Source organism: Syngnathus typhle, linkage group LG3 (assembly GCF_033458585.1).
Source record: "Syngnathus typhle isolate RoL2023-S1 ecotype Sweden linkage group LG3, RoL_Styp_1.0, whole genome shotgun sequence".
Taxonomy (NCBI): domain Eukaryota; kingdom Metazoa; phylum Chordata; class Actinopteri; order Syngnathiformes; family Syngnathidae; genus Syngnathus; species Syngnathus typhle.
This window is the reverse complement of record NC_083740.1, coordinates 20,770,256-20,784,594: the sequence shown is the minus strand read 5'-3', so window position 1 is coordinate 20,784,594 and position 14,339 is coordinate 20,770,256. Positions and strand designations below refer to the sequence as shown.

Genomic DNA, 14,339 nt, shown 5'->3' with positions numbered 1-14,339 from the left:
TGATAACAACTGAGCCGTACCGTTTCCTTTTCAACTGTACTTTTTCATTCGCAGCTGGACACTAGAATCGTGCAGACTTATTCGACATTGGATGTCAATAGAAATTGCTAGTTCTAGTGACTTTTTACCGCACTTTAAACATCTCAGACGAGAGCGCAACCAGTAAGACTAGTGAGACTAGCATTCTCAGTGATTCAAAACAGCAGCGGTTCTGCAGAAAATGAATTACTGCACTTTAGTAGCATTGTTCACTGCATCTAAGTTTGACTCTGTACCAAATTGTAGTATCAAACTATTACAAACTATCACACGATTACAAATTACATCAACAAATAGAAAAGAGTTACCGAACAGCATTCGGAGAACCAACGCAGCTTCTTGGCGGTAATGTCAGAGCATAGTTTTTCCAGCTCCTGTTTGATGTCTCTTGATACTTTGCCACAGAGCAGTGGTGGAGAGTTGGGAACCATAGCTTTATCTGCAAGACACACAACCTGTGAGGGTCTATACCAGTCGTGAGCAAACTACGGCCCGCGGGCCACATCCCGCCAAACCTGAATAAATTGGATTATTATAAAAATGTTGGGGTCATTTTCCCTGCAATGACTGTGTTTCCCCAGTAGATGGGGAAACGCTCGCTCGCGCTTTTACTCCCGGAAGCCGTGTCATAAAGCTCAGTGCACACTCACAAGTGCGTGTACGTACTCAGTAGTACGGACCCGGCGCACTACGCTCTATTTCCTTCAGTGTTGAGATTGCATTTCGAGTGTGGGCTGTGACGTCAGCATTCTCGAAATTCGTGCGCTGAGCTTTCAGATGCAGTTTCACGCCAAAGCCACCCACAAACCTTACCCTGGAACCCTTCCATTAAAATGAGTGGCCCAAGGAAAAGAAAGGTGGACACTGAGTGCAGAGTGTTTAAAAAGGAGTGGACAATTATTTGGCTGGACCTATGTGTGTGAGCAGACGTCCAGCCACATGAACATCATAATGTGTACAAATAGCAGCGATTGAAACTAGCGACCAGTCTCATTTTCAAACAATGCAGGATGCTCAAGGACATTGATGCACCACCTGTTTGCGACTAATCTTAACTTTTAAAGTTATTAAGGCCGACTTTAAGGAGGTGTTTCCCGTTTCTTCACCTCTGTCACCAGGTGTTTGTGAGTTAAAGATTTACTTCTGATTTTCAGATATCCGTCACCGTGTTGCCGTTTTGATTTCTTTATTATTTTTATTTCGCTGTACTCTTTCACTGATTCTTCAATGGTCAGAATGTTTGCCGTTTGATTTGATTTCGCCTCATAAGTTTAACATCTTTCATAAATCTGACCTGCAGGTGCTGAAGTGATGGAAACTGTTATTCATAATAACAGTGTCTTATTTAATGAGAATCAGTGATAGTAGTTTTTTGTTGAAATCTTTTTTTAATGCTGTTGATAAATGCATGTTTTCAAAAAGCTTTTTTTGAATATCCATGCTTTACTACCCACTAAAGGCCAAAACCTTTTATGCGACGACCTTTACGTGTCGTTCATATTACTTTAGACCAGGGGTGGCCAACCCGCGGCTCGCCAGCCACATGCGGCTCTTTGGCTGGTTTCATCCGGCTCTTTTACGTTCATATCAACAGTTTTGCTCCTCTTATTTATTGGGTTATTTGTTTATTATTTATATTCATCACTCATTTTATTTATTTATTATTTATTGTTTGTGCCTTCTTGTTTTTATTTTGTGTCGTCTAATTGTATGTTTATCGTGTACTGTGTCTCGTCACCGTGGGATGGAGGAAACGGAATTTCGGTTTCTTTGTGTGTCTTGACATATGAAGGGATTGACAATAAAGCTGACTTTGACTTTGTGTTTATTTTTTGTGGGTATTTGCTTCGCTTGAGTTCAATATGGTATTTTGGTCAAACGCGCATGCGCGTGAGGTGAAATCCCGCAAAGGAGGAGGGACAAACCCATTTAAGGAGTGTCAATTTCGCTCTCAAAATGGCAAGGAAAAAATGCACAGCTAAACAAATATATGACGATGAACACAGGGCAGAGCGATTGGTTTTGCTGGCTTCTTAATGAATGGCGACTGTGACTACGGGGGCCCATTAGGTCCAGAAAAGCTGACAAGACGCTAAACCAGGGGTGGCCAAGGGGGGGGGGGGGGGTGCGACGGTGTTCATGTGTGCTCATGTGTATGATGTGGCTCTGTGCGATGACACAGTAAAAAATGTGGCTCTTAGTCTCTGACTGGGTGGCCACCCCTGCTTTAGACAAACACTATCTATCTGCTCCTGGTTCGGCCCTCCCGGTCAAAATTTAGAACCCAATTCAGCCGGCAAGTTAAAAAGATTGCACACCCCTGGTCTATATCTTTGTAGAATCCAGAACAGAACAAAACAGAACTAACCCAGTATGAATAAAGCTTACCAGTATTTCCAATTATTTTCTCCCAAGGTTGGTTGGTGAGGATGTTTAGCAGCAGAGGAGAGATTAGAGGGGTCAAAGACCAAAGCCTCACTGTGCTGTCTCTGCTACAACTGGCCATGGTGAAAGGACGATTCTGATGGCATGTTAAACCTAAACACACACACATGCACATGCACACGCACGCACACACACACACACAAACACACACACACTCCCCCAGAGACATACGCACGCACACCCACACACAAATTAGATTTGAGAATAATTAATTATAATAAGATCTTTTTGTTGTTACTTTTCAGACTTCTATAAAAGAAACTATACCATTGGCTATCTATTGTAATTCTACAACAAGGGGGTGTCACTGCCCATTTTGAAATTGAGATCTACTTCTTTGAGCCATGATTCAATGGTAGTAAGTCAATCAGTGAGTCAGTCAGTCAGTTTGTTTGGTACATACTTCTGAAATAACACATTTAATCAAATTACTAAAATTGTTTTATTTTTTATATTTTGATATATTTTGATAAACTGACATCCACTTCTTTAAGCCATGATTTAATACAATGAGTTAATTACTCAGTCAGTCAGTGAGTAAGTCAGTTTGTTACATACTTCTGAAATAACACATTTAATCAAATTACTAAATTGCTTTATTTTTGATGTTCTGTTTCTCATGACCAAATAGGGTGTCCAAAACCCAAACCTTCATCAGGACATTCTCTCACATTTAAAGATGTGATAATGTGGTATCAATATGGAACACTTTATTCCTATAAAGCCTCGGCAAATGCTAACATTTAAAAATTATCAAAACCCTAGGAAATCTCAACGTCCCATGAGTAATGCTTCTTTTTAAAACAGGCCTGCAATCTACTCATTTGTTCCTTGGGGGTTCACCTACATTCAAAGAAATAATTTGTTGAAAATGTGCTCGGTGAACGTAATAAAAATATGGAAATAATTTCCACCTACCGTAAGTTTCGGACTAAAAGTCGCGTTTTTTTTCATAGTTTGGGTGGGGGGGCGACTTATAATAAGGAGCGACTTGTGTGTTTTTTTTCAAAAATTATCCAAAAACAAAAAGTGAAACCGCAATAAACGAACCGCAATGTAGCAAGGGATTACTGTAATTTGAATTTCAAGTGACGTCAGCAGCGCAACGCGGCGTGGCGCAGCGGTTGTTTACATAAAGGACAAAGATTGATCACGGGTTGACGAAGATGATGAAGGACCCCACGTACTACCGGCATCATTAGCGGCTTTGTTTCTAAGTGACACGACGGACGAAGAGTTTGAAGGATTTAAGGATTTGGAGTGACACAGACTATTAGGGCTTTTACGCACGCCCAGTCCTACTCTACGGAGCTCCCTTTCACCTCCGTGGATAGAAGTCGGGGGCCGGCGCTCGGCCGGGTGGCTGTCCGGGGACGGTGGATGGGGCTCGGTCATGGCTTTTACGCACGCCCAGTCCTATTCTATGGAGCTCTCTTCCACTTCCGTGGCTGGAAGTCCATACCGCCACACGCCTGGAAGTTTGTTTTGTTAAATAAAGAGCCGTTTACCAAACCCACGTCTTTACTTGAACTTCGTTAACGCTACAATATAGTTATATAGTAGATCTGTGGAATAACGACAGGCTGACGTCAGGGCGCACACGCGGCGTTGTTGACAAAGGACGAGGAATTTGATCGATGGATTTAATGATTTAGAGTGCACAGATGGTTTGATAATACTATTGCTTATATAATAGTTATTTGATATCTAATTTATATATCGTTATATGGGCCTGTGGAATATTTTGAAGTGCAAGCGCCGTCAGCTGCGCACACCCATTGTTGACAAAGGACGATCGATGGATTTAATGATTTGGAGTGACACAGATGGTTTGATAACATTATTGCTTATATAATAGTTATTTGATATATAATTTATATATCGTTATATGGGCCTGTGGAATATTTTGAAGTGCAAGCGCCGTCAGCGGCGCGCACGCATTGTTGACAAAGGACGATTGATGGATTTAATGAATTGGAGTGACACAGATGGTTTTATTAACGTGTTATTTATGTAATAGTTTTTTGAATAACTCTGAATTTTACGTCAGGGCCGTTCTCAAGTCTTAGTTTGTGTTTATGTCACGTTAGCATACCTATCGTTTAGCCTGTTGCTCGTTCATGACTGCTCTTGGTGTTGGAATTTGTCGAATAAATTGCCCCCCAAAATTCGACTTATACTCCGGAGCGACATATATGTTTTTTTTTCACTTTTTGGGGCATTTTATGGCTGGTGCGACTTATACTCCGGAGCGACTTATAGTCAGAAAATTACGGTAATTACTATTTTGTTGAACCAACTATAATTGCAAATAGTCAAGTTAAGTGAACATAAGTACATTTTCCATTTGTTTATACAAAATACGCCCATTATGCTTTTTCTCAGTATACCCAAAATAACTCCACATATACAGGGAGAAGATGCTAACTCGCATAGGAATGCCAAAGCATGGATTTGAACCCATGACCTCAGAACTACAAGCTAAGCAGAAAAGAAACTCCACACAAACAGGGAGAAGATGTTAACTCATATGGGGAAAGCCAAAGCATGGATTTGAACCCATGACCTCAAAACTGGAAGTTAAACAGTTGCCTACTTTACCACAATGGTTATTTTCACTCCAAATGGCATGTTAGGCAAATTTTGTACCAGGTGATAGTCCACACTTGTTAAAGTCACAGCAGAGAAAGGTAATTGACTTCTGTTATTTCAATATGAAATTATCTATTAATTGTGACGTGAACCATGTTTTATCCAAATACTACTTAATGTTGTTCCTCTTACAAATATGATTACCGTATTTTCCGCACTATTAGGCACACTTAAAAGCTTAAAATTTACTCAAAAAAACACAGTGCGCCTTATAATGAAGAGTGCCTTATATATGGATCAATAGATGAATTTGTTGATCCATACTGTTTGTACACAGCGCTCCGCCAAAATGTTTCGGTACGTTTTAGTACGACCAGTAAATTACAAGGTCGCATTGCTTCCCAGCATTACGGCAACCGTGGTCAGGGGGCGTCACTGAATAGCCGTTGTACCCATGAGGCTATTTCATTTCAAAATAGGCTGTTCCGTTAATGTTTGAGTACATTTACGTATCAATATACAACAAAATCATAAATAAGGAGCACCAATGTGTTAAATCAGTCTTTATTCGGTTCCGATCACTTTTACGGAAGAGAGTTTGAGAGACGTGATTGTTTACAGGGGGCTACCATGACACTTTGCTGAGGCTCATGGGAGTCTGCGAGCTGAGGCTCAAGGGAGTTAGCAGGAGGCTAATGCTATAATGATAGCTGCTATACGCACAAGGCTATTTCTTTTCAAAATAGGCTGCTCCGTTGAGGTTTCAAATACATTTACGGATCGATATGGAAGGGAAACATAAGTAAGCAGTACCAATGTGTTAGATCGAACTTTAGTCGGTTCTTTTATAGGAGATAGTAAACAATCGCGTTCCTCAAACTGAGGGCTAATTGGTTATTGGTTAGTGGATGCATACCGCAATCCTAGTCAACCTCAGTTTGTTGCAGTATAGCTTCTATTTTATGCGCCTTTTAAGCTGGTGCGCTCTATATATGAAATCATTTCTAAAATAAAACATTCTATGAGGGTGCGCTTTATAATCCAGTGCGCTTTTTGGAGCAAAAAATACGGTACCTATTGATTTAAGTAAATGAACTAGGCAGCCAATCTCATTTTTTGCTGGCGAACCCTGTTCTACAGCCTTTCATTCTTTCGAGCCATTATTTTTACCGTAAACATCAGCACCATGATCATAGACTGTGTCCAGGCAGTTGCCATCTCTTGTGTCCCAAACTCTGATTGTATAATCCCAAGAGCCTAGAAAAAAAAAAACGTTAAGGAGCCAGTGTGTGTACATTTTTGATTTATCAATGTTGTTTAGTGGTCAAATAATAGAGTGCAATGACCCAAGTCATTTTCTTGATATGCTATAACTTCCATGTTCATGTTTGTTGTATGTTTTAGGCTTGTTATTTGTTCATTTTTTTCCTAGTTGCATCTGGACTATAACTTTGTTCATTTATAAACGCTGACTGATCTTATTTTAACAGTTGAAGAGCGAACTGTATAATACAAAAAGTATAGTTACAGTTGGTACAAAAAGCATACCTGAAATTAGGAGGTATGGAATCTCTGTGTTCCACATCAGGCCTCTGACTGGTGCTGTATGACCACTCAACACATTGATACATGCATCCTGTGTGTAGTCCCATATACGAACAGTACTGTCCAAACATAATCACAAGTGCTCTTTTAATTTAAAGTTGTTTTTTAACAGCACAATGTACAGATAAATTCACTTGTGCATATTGTACAGTATTGTATGCTCATACATTATTATCATTTCATTTATCTTTAGAGTTTGGGGGGGAAATTGTCTTTAACAGTTTGTGTTTCAACCCACCCATCATCTGATCCAGAACACAGTATCCCCTCTCTGAGCGGAGACCAACGGACATGAAATACTTTAGCTAGGTGTCCAATGAAGACTTTGAGTGGCTGGTCTGAGCTGGTGGCCAGGTAATACACGCGAACATTCTTATCCTCACAACCAGTAGCAATCATATCCCTGCGGGAAGAGTTCAGCCATTATAAAACAGTTATAGCTATGTTAGTGTCTAAAATAATAACCTGATAGCGTTATCTTGCAATTGTGTTTTATTTTCTGTATGGATTCAGTAATAATTGACATGATACTTTGCTTTTCCTGTTAAAAAGGTAGAACATACTTGTTGTTTTGACTCCAGTCACAGCCAAAGACTGCAGCAGGATGTTTGTACTTGTGAAGGATTTTACCATCAATGGTTCGAATAATGCTGTTAAAAAAAGGAGACAAAAACTCAAGATACATACGTACATAATGTATGTAATCAGCATTTTGGAAGAATATTGATATCCATCCATGCATTTTCTATACCCCTTGTCCCCATGGGGGTCGCGAGCGTGCTGGAGCCTATCCCAGCAGTCATCAGGCAGTAGGCGGGGGACATCCTAAACTGGTTGCCAGCAGGGCACACAGAGACGAACAACCATTCACACTCGCACTCACGATTTGGAGTGTTCAATTGGCCTACCAAGCTTGTTTTTGGGGATGTGGGAGGAAACCAGAATGCCCGGAGAAAAGCCACGCAGGCACGGAGAGAACATGCAAACTCCACACAGGGAGGGCCGGTGGTGGAATCGAACCCACACCCTCCTAACTGTGAGGCGGACGTGCTAAGCAGTGTGCTAACCAGTGTGCTGCCAAACCGCCAGAATATTGATATATACTGTAATATAATAATGTAAAACTAAAATTACCACTTACCAGAATCCATCACCACTACAGGTTGCAATTCGCTTTGAATCTTTGTGACTCCAGGATATACAAAATATGCCATTTTTACCATGCTGGAGGAAGATTAAACGAACATTAACAAAAGGTCACATTTTCATTCAGTTACATAGACTTCAAGTATTAAAAGAAACCAGATAACATATTTGACCCAGGAAAAGGTGAGGCAAATCATGTTTCTTATTTCTTTTTTTACAACACACAAAAGGACTGTACCATATCATATACACCTGCAATATACATACAGCAAAATAGAATAAAAAATAATTAGATTCTATTTGAAATAAACAGATCATGCCCACACATCCACAACCTCCTTTTGTAAAATCGGGCGCAGTGTTACGAAATATGGAAAAAACATAATCTTATAATATATTATAGCAGTGAAGCAAGAAACCTCATTAAAGCGTGTGATTATTTTTCCTTTCCGGATGTCCCAAATGAAAGCTCCATTGCGTGATGTTGCTCCTGCAATGCAGTTTAGGTCACCTTCGAAGCACACAGAGTGTTTTACATTCTTCTGTTAAAACTGGGAAATTGTACTGAATTTGTGTGTACATGAGTAAGTGTGGGTGGGTGTGCTTATGTTACCTGGAGCCCAGGACAAGGAGTAAACCACACCTTCATTGCCTGGGGAGGTATAAACTGCTGTTAGTGTGTTTGTGTCCCATATTTTGATGGTTCCGTCAAAACTAGCAGTGGCCAACAAGTTAGGATCATCAGGGTTGAACTTGCAATCGAAGATGGTCTCGACATGGCCCTGCAAATGGTCAACTGTCATGAATTCTTCTAAGACATAATTGAAAAACATTTTTCAGTTACTTAAAGAAAACATTTTTTCATTGTTTTTAAAAAAAATGCAAAATGCAACTCCTTTCATTAGAATACCAGGTCTCGTAGAAAGTCCCACTTCTTGGCACCCATGTCATAGAGTCCTACCCCTCCATCCATAAAACAACACACTACATGGCCAGGAGGCAAAGAGAAGGACTGGTTCTGTGACAAGGTCGGGGGAGGTACTGCCTCACTCGTAGAGCTGGTGTGTTGACTTTTACCGGAACAACAGGAACTCTGAGCTATAAGTGACAGAATCAAACAAAACTATTATATATACTGTACTACAGGTGCATCACAATCAATTAGAATTTCATGGAAAAGTTCAACTGGACAATTTCAGTTCAATTCAAAAATTGGAGCTCATATGTATATTATGCAGAGGGAAGCACGATGGTTGACTGGTTGGCACGTTCGCCTCACAGTCCAGAGGTTGTGGGTTTGCCTTACTGTGTGGAGTTTGCATGTTCTCTCCGTTTCTGTGCGGGTTTCCTCAGTGTACTCCTTTCACATTCTTAAAACATGTTCATAGCTGTGATTTTGAGTGTGAAGGGTTGTTTATCTATGTACACCCTGTGATATCGCTCCCTACTGTCCAAAAACTGGTGGGATAGGCTTCAGCACACCCATGAACCTCATGAAGATAAGTGGTTCAGAAAATTAATTGATCGATATAATTTAGATTCACGACACACAATTTCGAAAAATTTTAACATTCCATAAAGAGCCAATCTAGTTTTTTAATGGTGGTAGACGGCCACACTTGGTTGAAAGGTCAGCCTCCGTGGAACCATGGATTTCCATCCATCCATCCATCCATCCATCCATCCAGCCATTTATTTTTGTCATCGTATGTTGTCACTAGGGCCGTGTGGTGGATTTTTTAAGTCCAACTTTAATATTTCTCCAAGCCGAACTCGGAGGTTTGTTGCACAGATGCATATCTGAAATTGATGGACTCGAATGGGCCACGTGCATGGCTACGCTTAATTGCATCTCTAGCCCTGACAAAAGAAGCATTCGCCCTGCTATGGCTGATGCAGCCAATCCAGTGTCCAGTGAAGAGGCTGACCGCTGCACTCGTTTTTCAAGTAACTTTGAATATTTTTTCCCCTTAATAGAAAAATGCATTTTATGTTTATCTTGTGTGATCTTTACTTGCATTTGCTGTTCTTAAACATTTAAGTCGAGAACCAGAAGGTGCAAATACATTTTCACTATAATGAAATGGTGTGACGTGCCGTGCCAGAGGACGCTCAGCTTCCCTCAGCCACACCCCTTTCATCACCGTAATGTCTGTCACCTACTCCCTCTTGTTATCTCATGTATTTAAACCCTGCCTGTGTGTTTCTCTGTGTCGGTGTCTACTGTTGCTTTCCGTCTGTGTCTGCGCCTGTGGTTCCTGTCCTGCTCATCCATTCACCCCCGGTCTTGTGTGGAGGCTCACGGTCAGAATCTGTTCCCGTGTCTGTTCCGTGTCCGAGTCGACTTCTGTTTCTTGCCTGCTGTCCGTGAGCCTCTGTCCCGCCTGTGTCTTTGTTCGTCCACCTCCCTTCCCTTCAATAAACCCTAGTCCAAGCTGTATTTGGTCACCCTGCTCCACTCAATCATCACAAATGGTATCTTTTATCTTTATCTTAATCTTTAATCTTAATCTTAATCTTTTATCTATCTATCATTATTCTTGTGCTTTGTCCTTGAGACGTGCAAATTATTAGGCTACATGCAGTATACAGGAGGCCTATAATGAAAGTTGCATGTGACCATGGGTGTAGCCAGAAATCCTTCTTTGGGGTGGCCAGGGTGACACAATATCTCACCGAAAGGTGGCCATAAGCATATGTAAATGCACATGACCGCAGTTGTACATCTGGATTCCCGTAACCGTTTCAACTCCCTGAAAACTCAGTTTATCATACCAGCCACATTCAGGATTTCATGAAATAAAATTCACACCAATCCAAAAACTTGCTCAACACATTTAAAATACGAGCAAGATCAAATAAAAACAGAAGGCAATGTTTTGCATCTTAATCTACCAGATAATGCGAGCTTATTATCCATGGCTTTGCTTTAGTGTACTATCGCAGTCTATTTCTATCTCATGCACTGATTTGCTAGCTACAGCCAATCACATTGATCGATTGTCATTGATGCAGGACACCATTTCGTAGACTGTAATTGAGGGCCCATTCATTCAAATCGTATCTAAAAATCACAATGACATACAAGTCTCTTAATTCTTCCCAATTCTTAATGTTACTTAGGTTACCCTATTTTTCGTTCCATAAGGCGCACTGGATTATAAGGCGCACCCTCATTTAATTTTTTATTTTAGAAATTATTTCTTATATAGGGCGCACCGGATTAAAAGGTGCATAAAATAGAAGTTATACTGCAACAAACTGAGGTTGACTATGGTTGCAGTATGCATCCACTAGCAAATAACCAATGAGCCCTAAGTAAACAATCGGGTTTCTCAAACCATCTCCTATAAACGTGATTGGAACCGACTAAGGTTCGATCTAACACATTGATACTGCTTATGTTTCCCTTCCACATCGATCCGTAAATTTACTTGAAACATTAACGGAGCAGCCTACCGTAATTTTCGGACTATAAATCGCGTTTTTTTTCATAGTTTGGGTGGGGGGGCAACTTATAATAAAAATATAAAAAATTCCCCCCCCCCCCAGAAAAGTGAAACCACGATAAAGCAAGGGATTACTGTAATTTGAATTTCAAGTGACGTCAGCAGCACGGCGTGACGCGGCGGTTGTTTACATAAAAAACAAAGATTGATCACGGGATGACGAAGTTGACGAAGGGCCCCACGTACTACTGGCATCATTAGCGGCTTTGTTTCTAAGCGACACGGCGGACGAAGAGTTTGAAGGATTTAAGGATTTGGAGTGACACAGAAGGTTTGAAAAACTATTATGGCTTTTACCCACGCCCGGTCCTACTCTAAGGAGCTGTCTTTCACCACCGTGGATTGAAGTCAGGGGCCGGCGCTCGGCCGGGTGGCTGTCCAGGGACAGGTGGACGGGGCTCGGTCATGGCTTTTACGCACGCCCGGTCCTATTCTATGGATCTCTCTACCACTTCCGTGGCTGGAAGTCCACGCCGCCACACGCCTGGAAGTTTGTTTTGTTAAATAAAGAGCCGTTTACCAAACCCACGTCTTCCCTTGTACTTTGTTAAGGCTACAATATAGTTATATAGTAGATCTGTGGAATAACGACGAGGCTGACGTCAGGGCTCACGCGTGGCGTTGTTGCCAAAGGACGAGGAATTTGATCGATGGATTTAATGATTTAGAGTGCAGATGGTTTGATAATATTATTGCTTATATAATAGTTACAGTGCCTTGCGAAACTATTAGACCCCCTTGAACCTTTCAACATTTTGCCAGATTTCAGGCTTCAAACATAAAGATATAAAATTTTAATTTTGTGTGTGGCACTCTTGTGGACAGATTTGTGCAGTGCACGACTGATTGTGGTCCTATGGACAGACTCTCCCACCTCAGCTGTAGTTATCTGCAGTTCATCCAGAGTGATCATGGGCCTCTTGGCTGCATTTCTGATCAGTCTTCTCCTTGTTTGAGACGAAAGTTTGGAGGGACGGCCGGGTCTTGGTAGATTTGCAGTGGTCTGATACTCCTTCCATTTCAATATAATTGCTTGCACAGCGCTCCTTGAGATGTTTAAAGCTTGGGAAATATTTTTGTATTCAAATCCGGCTTTAAACTTCTCCACAACAGTATCTCGGACCTGCCTGGTGTGTTCCTTTGTCTTCATGGTTCTCTCTGCGCTTTAAACAGAACCCTGAGACTATAAAAGAGCAGGTGCATTTATACGGAGACTTGATTACACACAAGTGCATTCTATTTATCATCGTCAGTCATTTAGGACAACATTGGATCATTCAAAGATCCTCACTGAACCTCTCATAATATTGCACACCCCACTTTTCAGTTTTTTATTTGTTAAAAAAGTTTAAATTATCCAATCAATTTCATTCCACTTCACGATTGTGTCCCACTTGTTCTTGACAAAAAATTAAAATTTTATATTTTTATGTTTGAAGCCTGAAATGTGGCGAAATGTTGGAAGGTTCAAGGGGGCCGAATACTTTCGGGAGGCACTGTATTTGATTTCTAATTTATATATCGTTATATGGGCGTGTGGAATATTGACGCATTGTTGACAAAGGACGATTGATGGATTTAATGAATTGGAGGGACACAGATGGTTTTATTAACATGTTATTTATGTAATGGTTTTTTGAATAATACAGAATTTTACATCAGGCCCGTTCTCAGCTCTTCGTTTGTGTTTATGTCACGTTAGCATACCTATCGTTTAGCCCAGTGCTTCTCAATTATTTTCTGTTACGCCCCCCCCTAGCAAGAAGAAAACTATTCGCGCCCCCCCTTCCCCACCGTGACTATCCTAACTTGTCTTGTAAGTCGTAAAATGTTGCACTGTCGCAAACGTCACAGAAGTAACAATGAGAGCGCCACTGCCCCCTGCTGTGAAGATTCGCAATTACACTTTATTCTAGTACTGCCAAAAAAAAAGCCTGTTCCCCAGGGTCACACGCGCCCCCCCAGGAATAGCACCGCGCCCCCCAAGGGGGGCGCGCCCCACTATTTGAGAAGCACTAGTTTAGCCTGTTGTTGCTCGTTCATGACTGTTCTTGGTGTTGGATTTTGTCGAATAAATTGCCCCCCAAAATGCGACTTATACTCCGGAGCGACTTATATATGTTTTTTTTCACTTTTTTGGGCATTTTATGGCTGATGCGACTTGTACTCCGGAGCGACTTATTGTCCGAACATTACGGTATTTTGAAATGAAATAGCCTTGAAATAGCCACCCGCAAACTCCCATGAGCCTCAGCTCACAGACTCCCATGAGCCTCAGCAAAGTGTCATGGCGGCCCCCTGTAAACAATCACGTTTCTCATGTCTTGAATAACGACGATAACAACTGTGCGTCTCACTAGACTTTACTTGTACACTTCAACAACGTGACTCCATTACAACAACTGAATCATTTCCTTGACTCCCGACGTACAACGCGTCCGCACATGCGCAGTAGGAAAAACATAACAAATGCATATAGCAAACGCATAGTAGGAAAAGCATAACAAACTCCCCTTTCTTCTTTAAAGAAAAGCAGTGGAAACAATATTTCCTTCCATTTTTTTACCTTAACATAGAACCAAATTTAAGGTTTCAGCTTTAATAACAAGAGTAGAACAGTATGAACAAAAAGTATTTTGTGTCAAGTCCATTTAGGTTTTAAGTTGCCATACACCTTCACTGAGGGCCCTCAGCAAAACGAGTGCAGACGCCCCTTTCTTGGTCAAACAGTCAGCGAGTTGCTCCTTAGTCGCTGACCACAGCATCTGCTGAATAGTCCCAGAGCTGACTAGTTCCTTCATACTGCTGATCTTGAGTCTGAGTCTTTTCTCTGTTACAGACTTGGTGGATTTGATGGCGTCAAAAAGAGAGTGGTTGTCGGTTACACAAACAATAGGCAAATTGTTCCGTTTACAGTCACCTGTGGTGAGCTCTGAATACAGTGTGGCTAAGAAGACTGCACTGTCAATACTGTCTCCAAGTGCCAAAGTCCCTCCTGCTAAA

General features: G+C 41.2%; 1 protein-coding gene across 4 annotated transcripts in view; it reads right to left on the bottom strand.

The window, feature by feature from the left end:
• LOC133151068 (WD repeat-containing protein 17-like) overlaps positions 1–14,339 on the bottom strand; it is a 62,236-nt gene that overhangs the window by 30,619 nt on the left and 17,278 nt on the right. For all 4 annotated transcript variants that reach the window (XM_061273814.1, XM_061273817.1, XM_061273816.1 and 1 more), the window contains exons 8-17: positions 8,738–8,925; positions 8,441–8,609; positions 8,247–8,338; positions 7,823–7,905; positions 7,245–7,331; positions 6,920–7,084; positions 6,625–6,740; positions 6,247–6,333; positions 2,428–2,577; positions 348–478 (exon numbers count right to left, since the gene is read on the bottom strand). In XM_061273814.1, the coding sequence (XP_061129798.1) occupies positions 348–478; positions 2,428–2,577; positions 6,247–6,333; positions 6,625–6,740; positions 6,920–7,084; positions 7,245–7,331; positions 7,823–7,905; positions 8,247–8,338; positions 8,441–8,609; positions 8,738–8,925 (1,268 nt within the window). The remainder of the gene's footprint in view (positions 1–347; positions 479–2,427; positions 2,578–6,246; positions 6,334–6,624; positions 6,741–6,919; positions 7,085–7,244; positions 7,332–7,822; positions 7,906–8,246; positions 8,339–8,440; positions 8,610–8,737; positions 8,926–14,339) is intronic.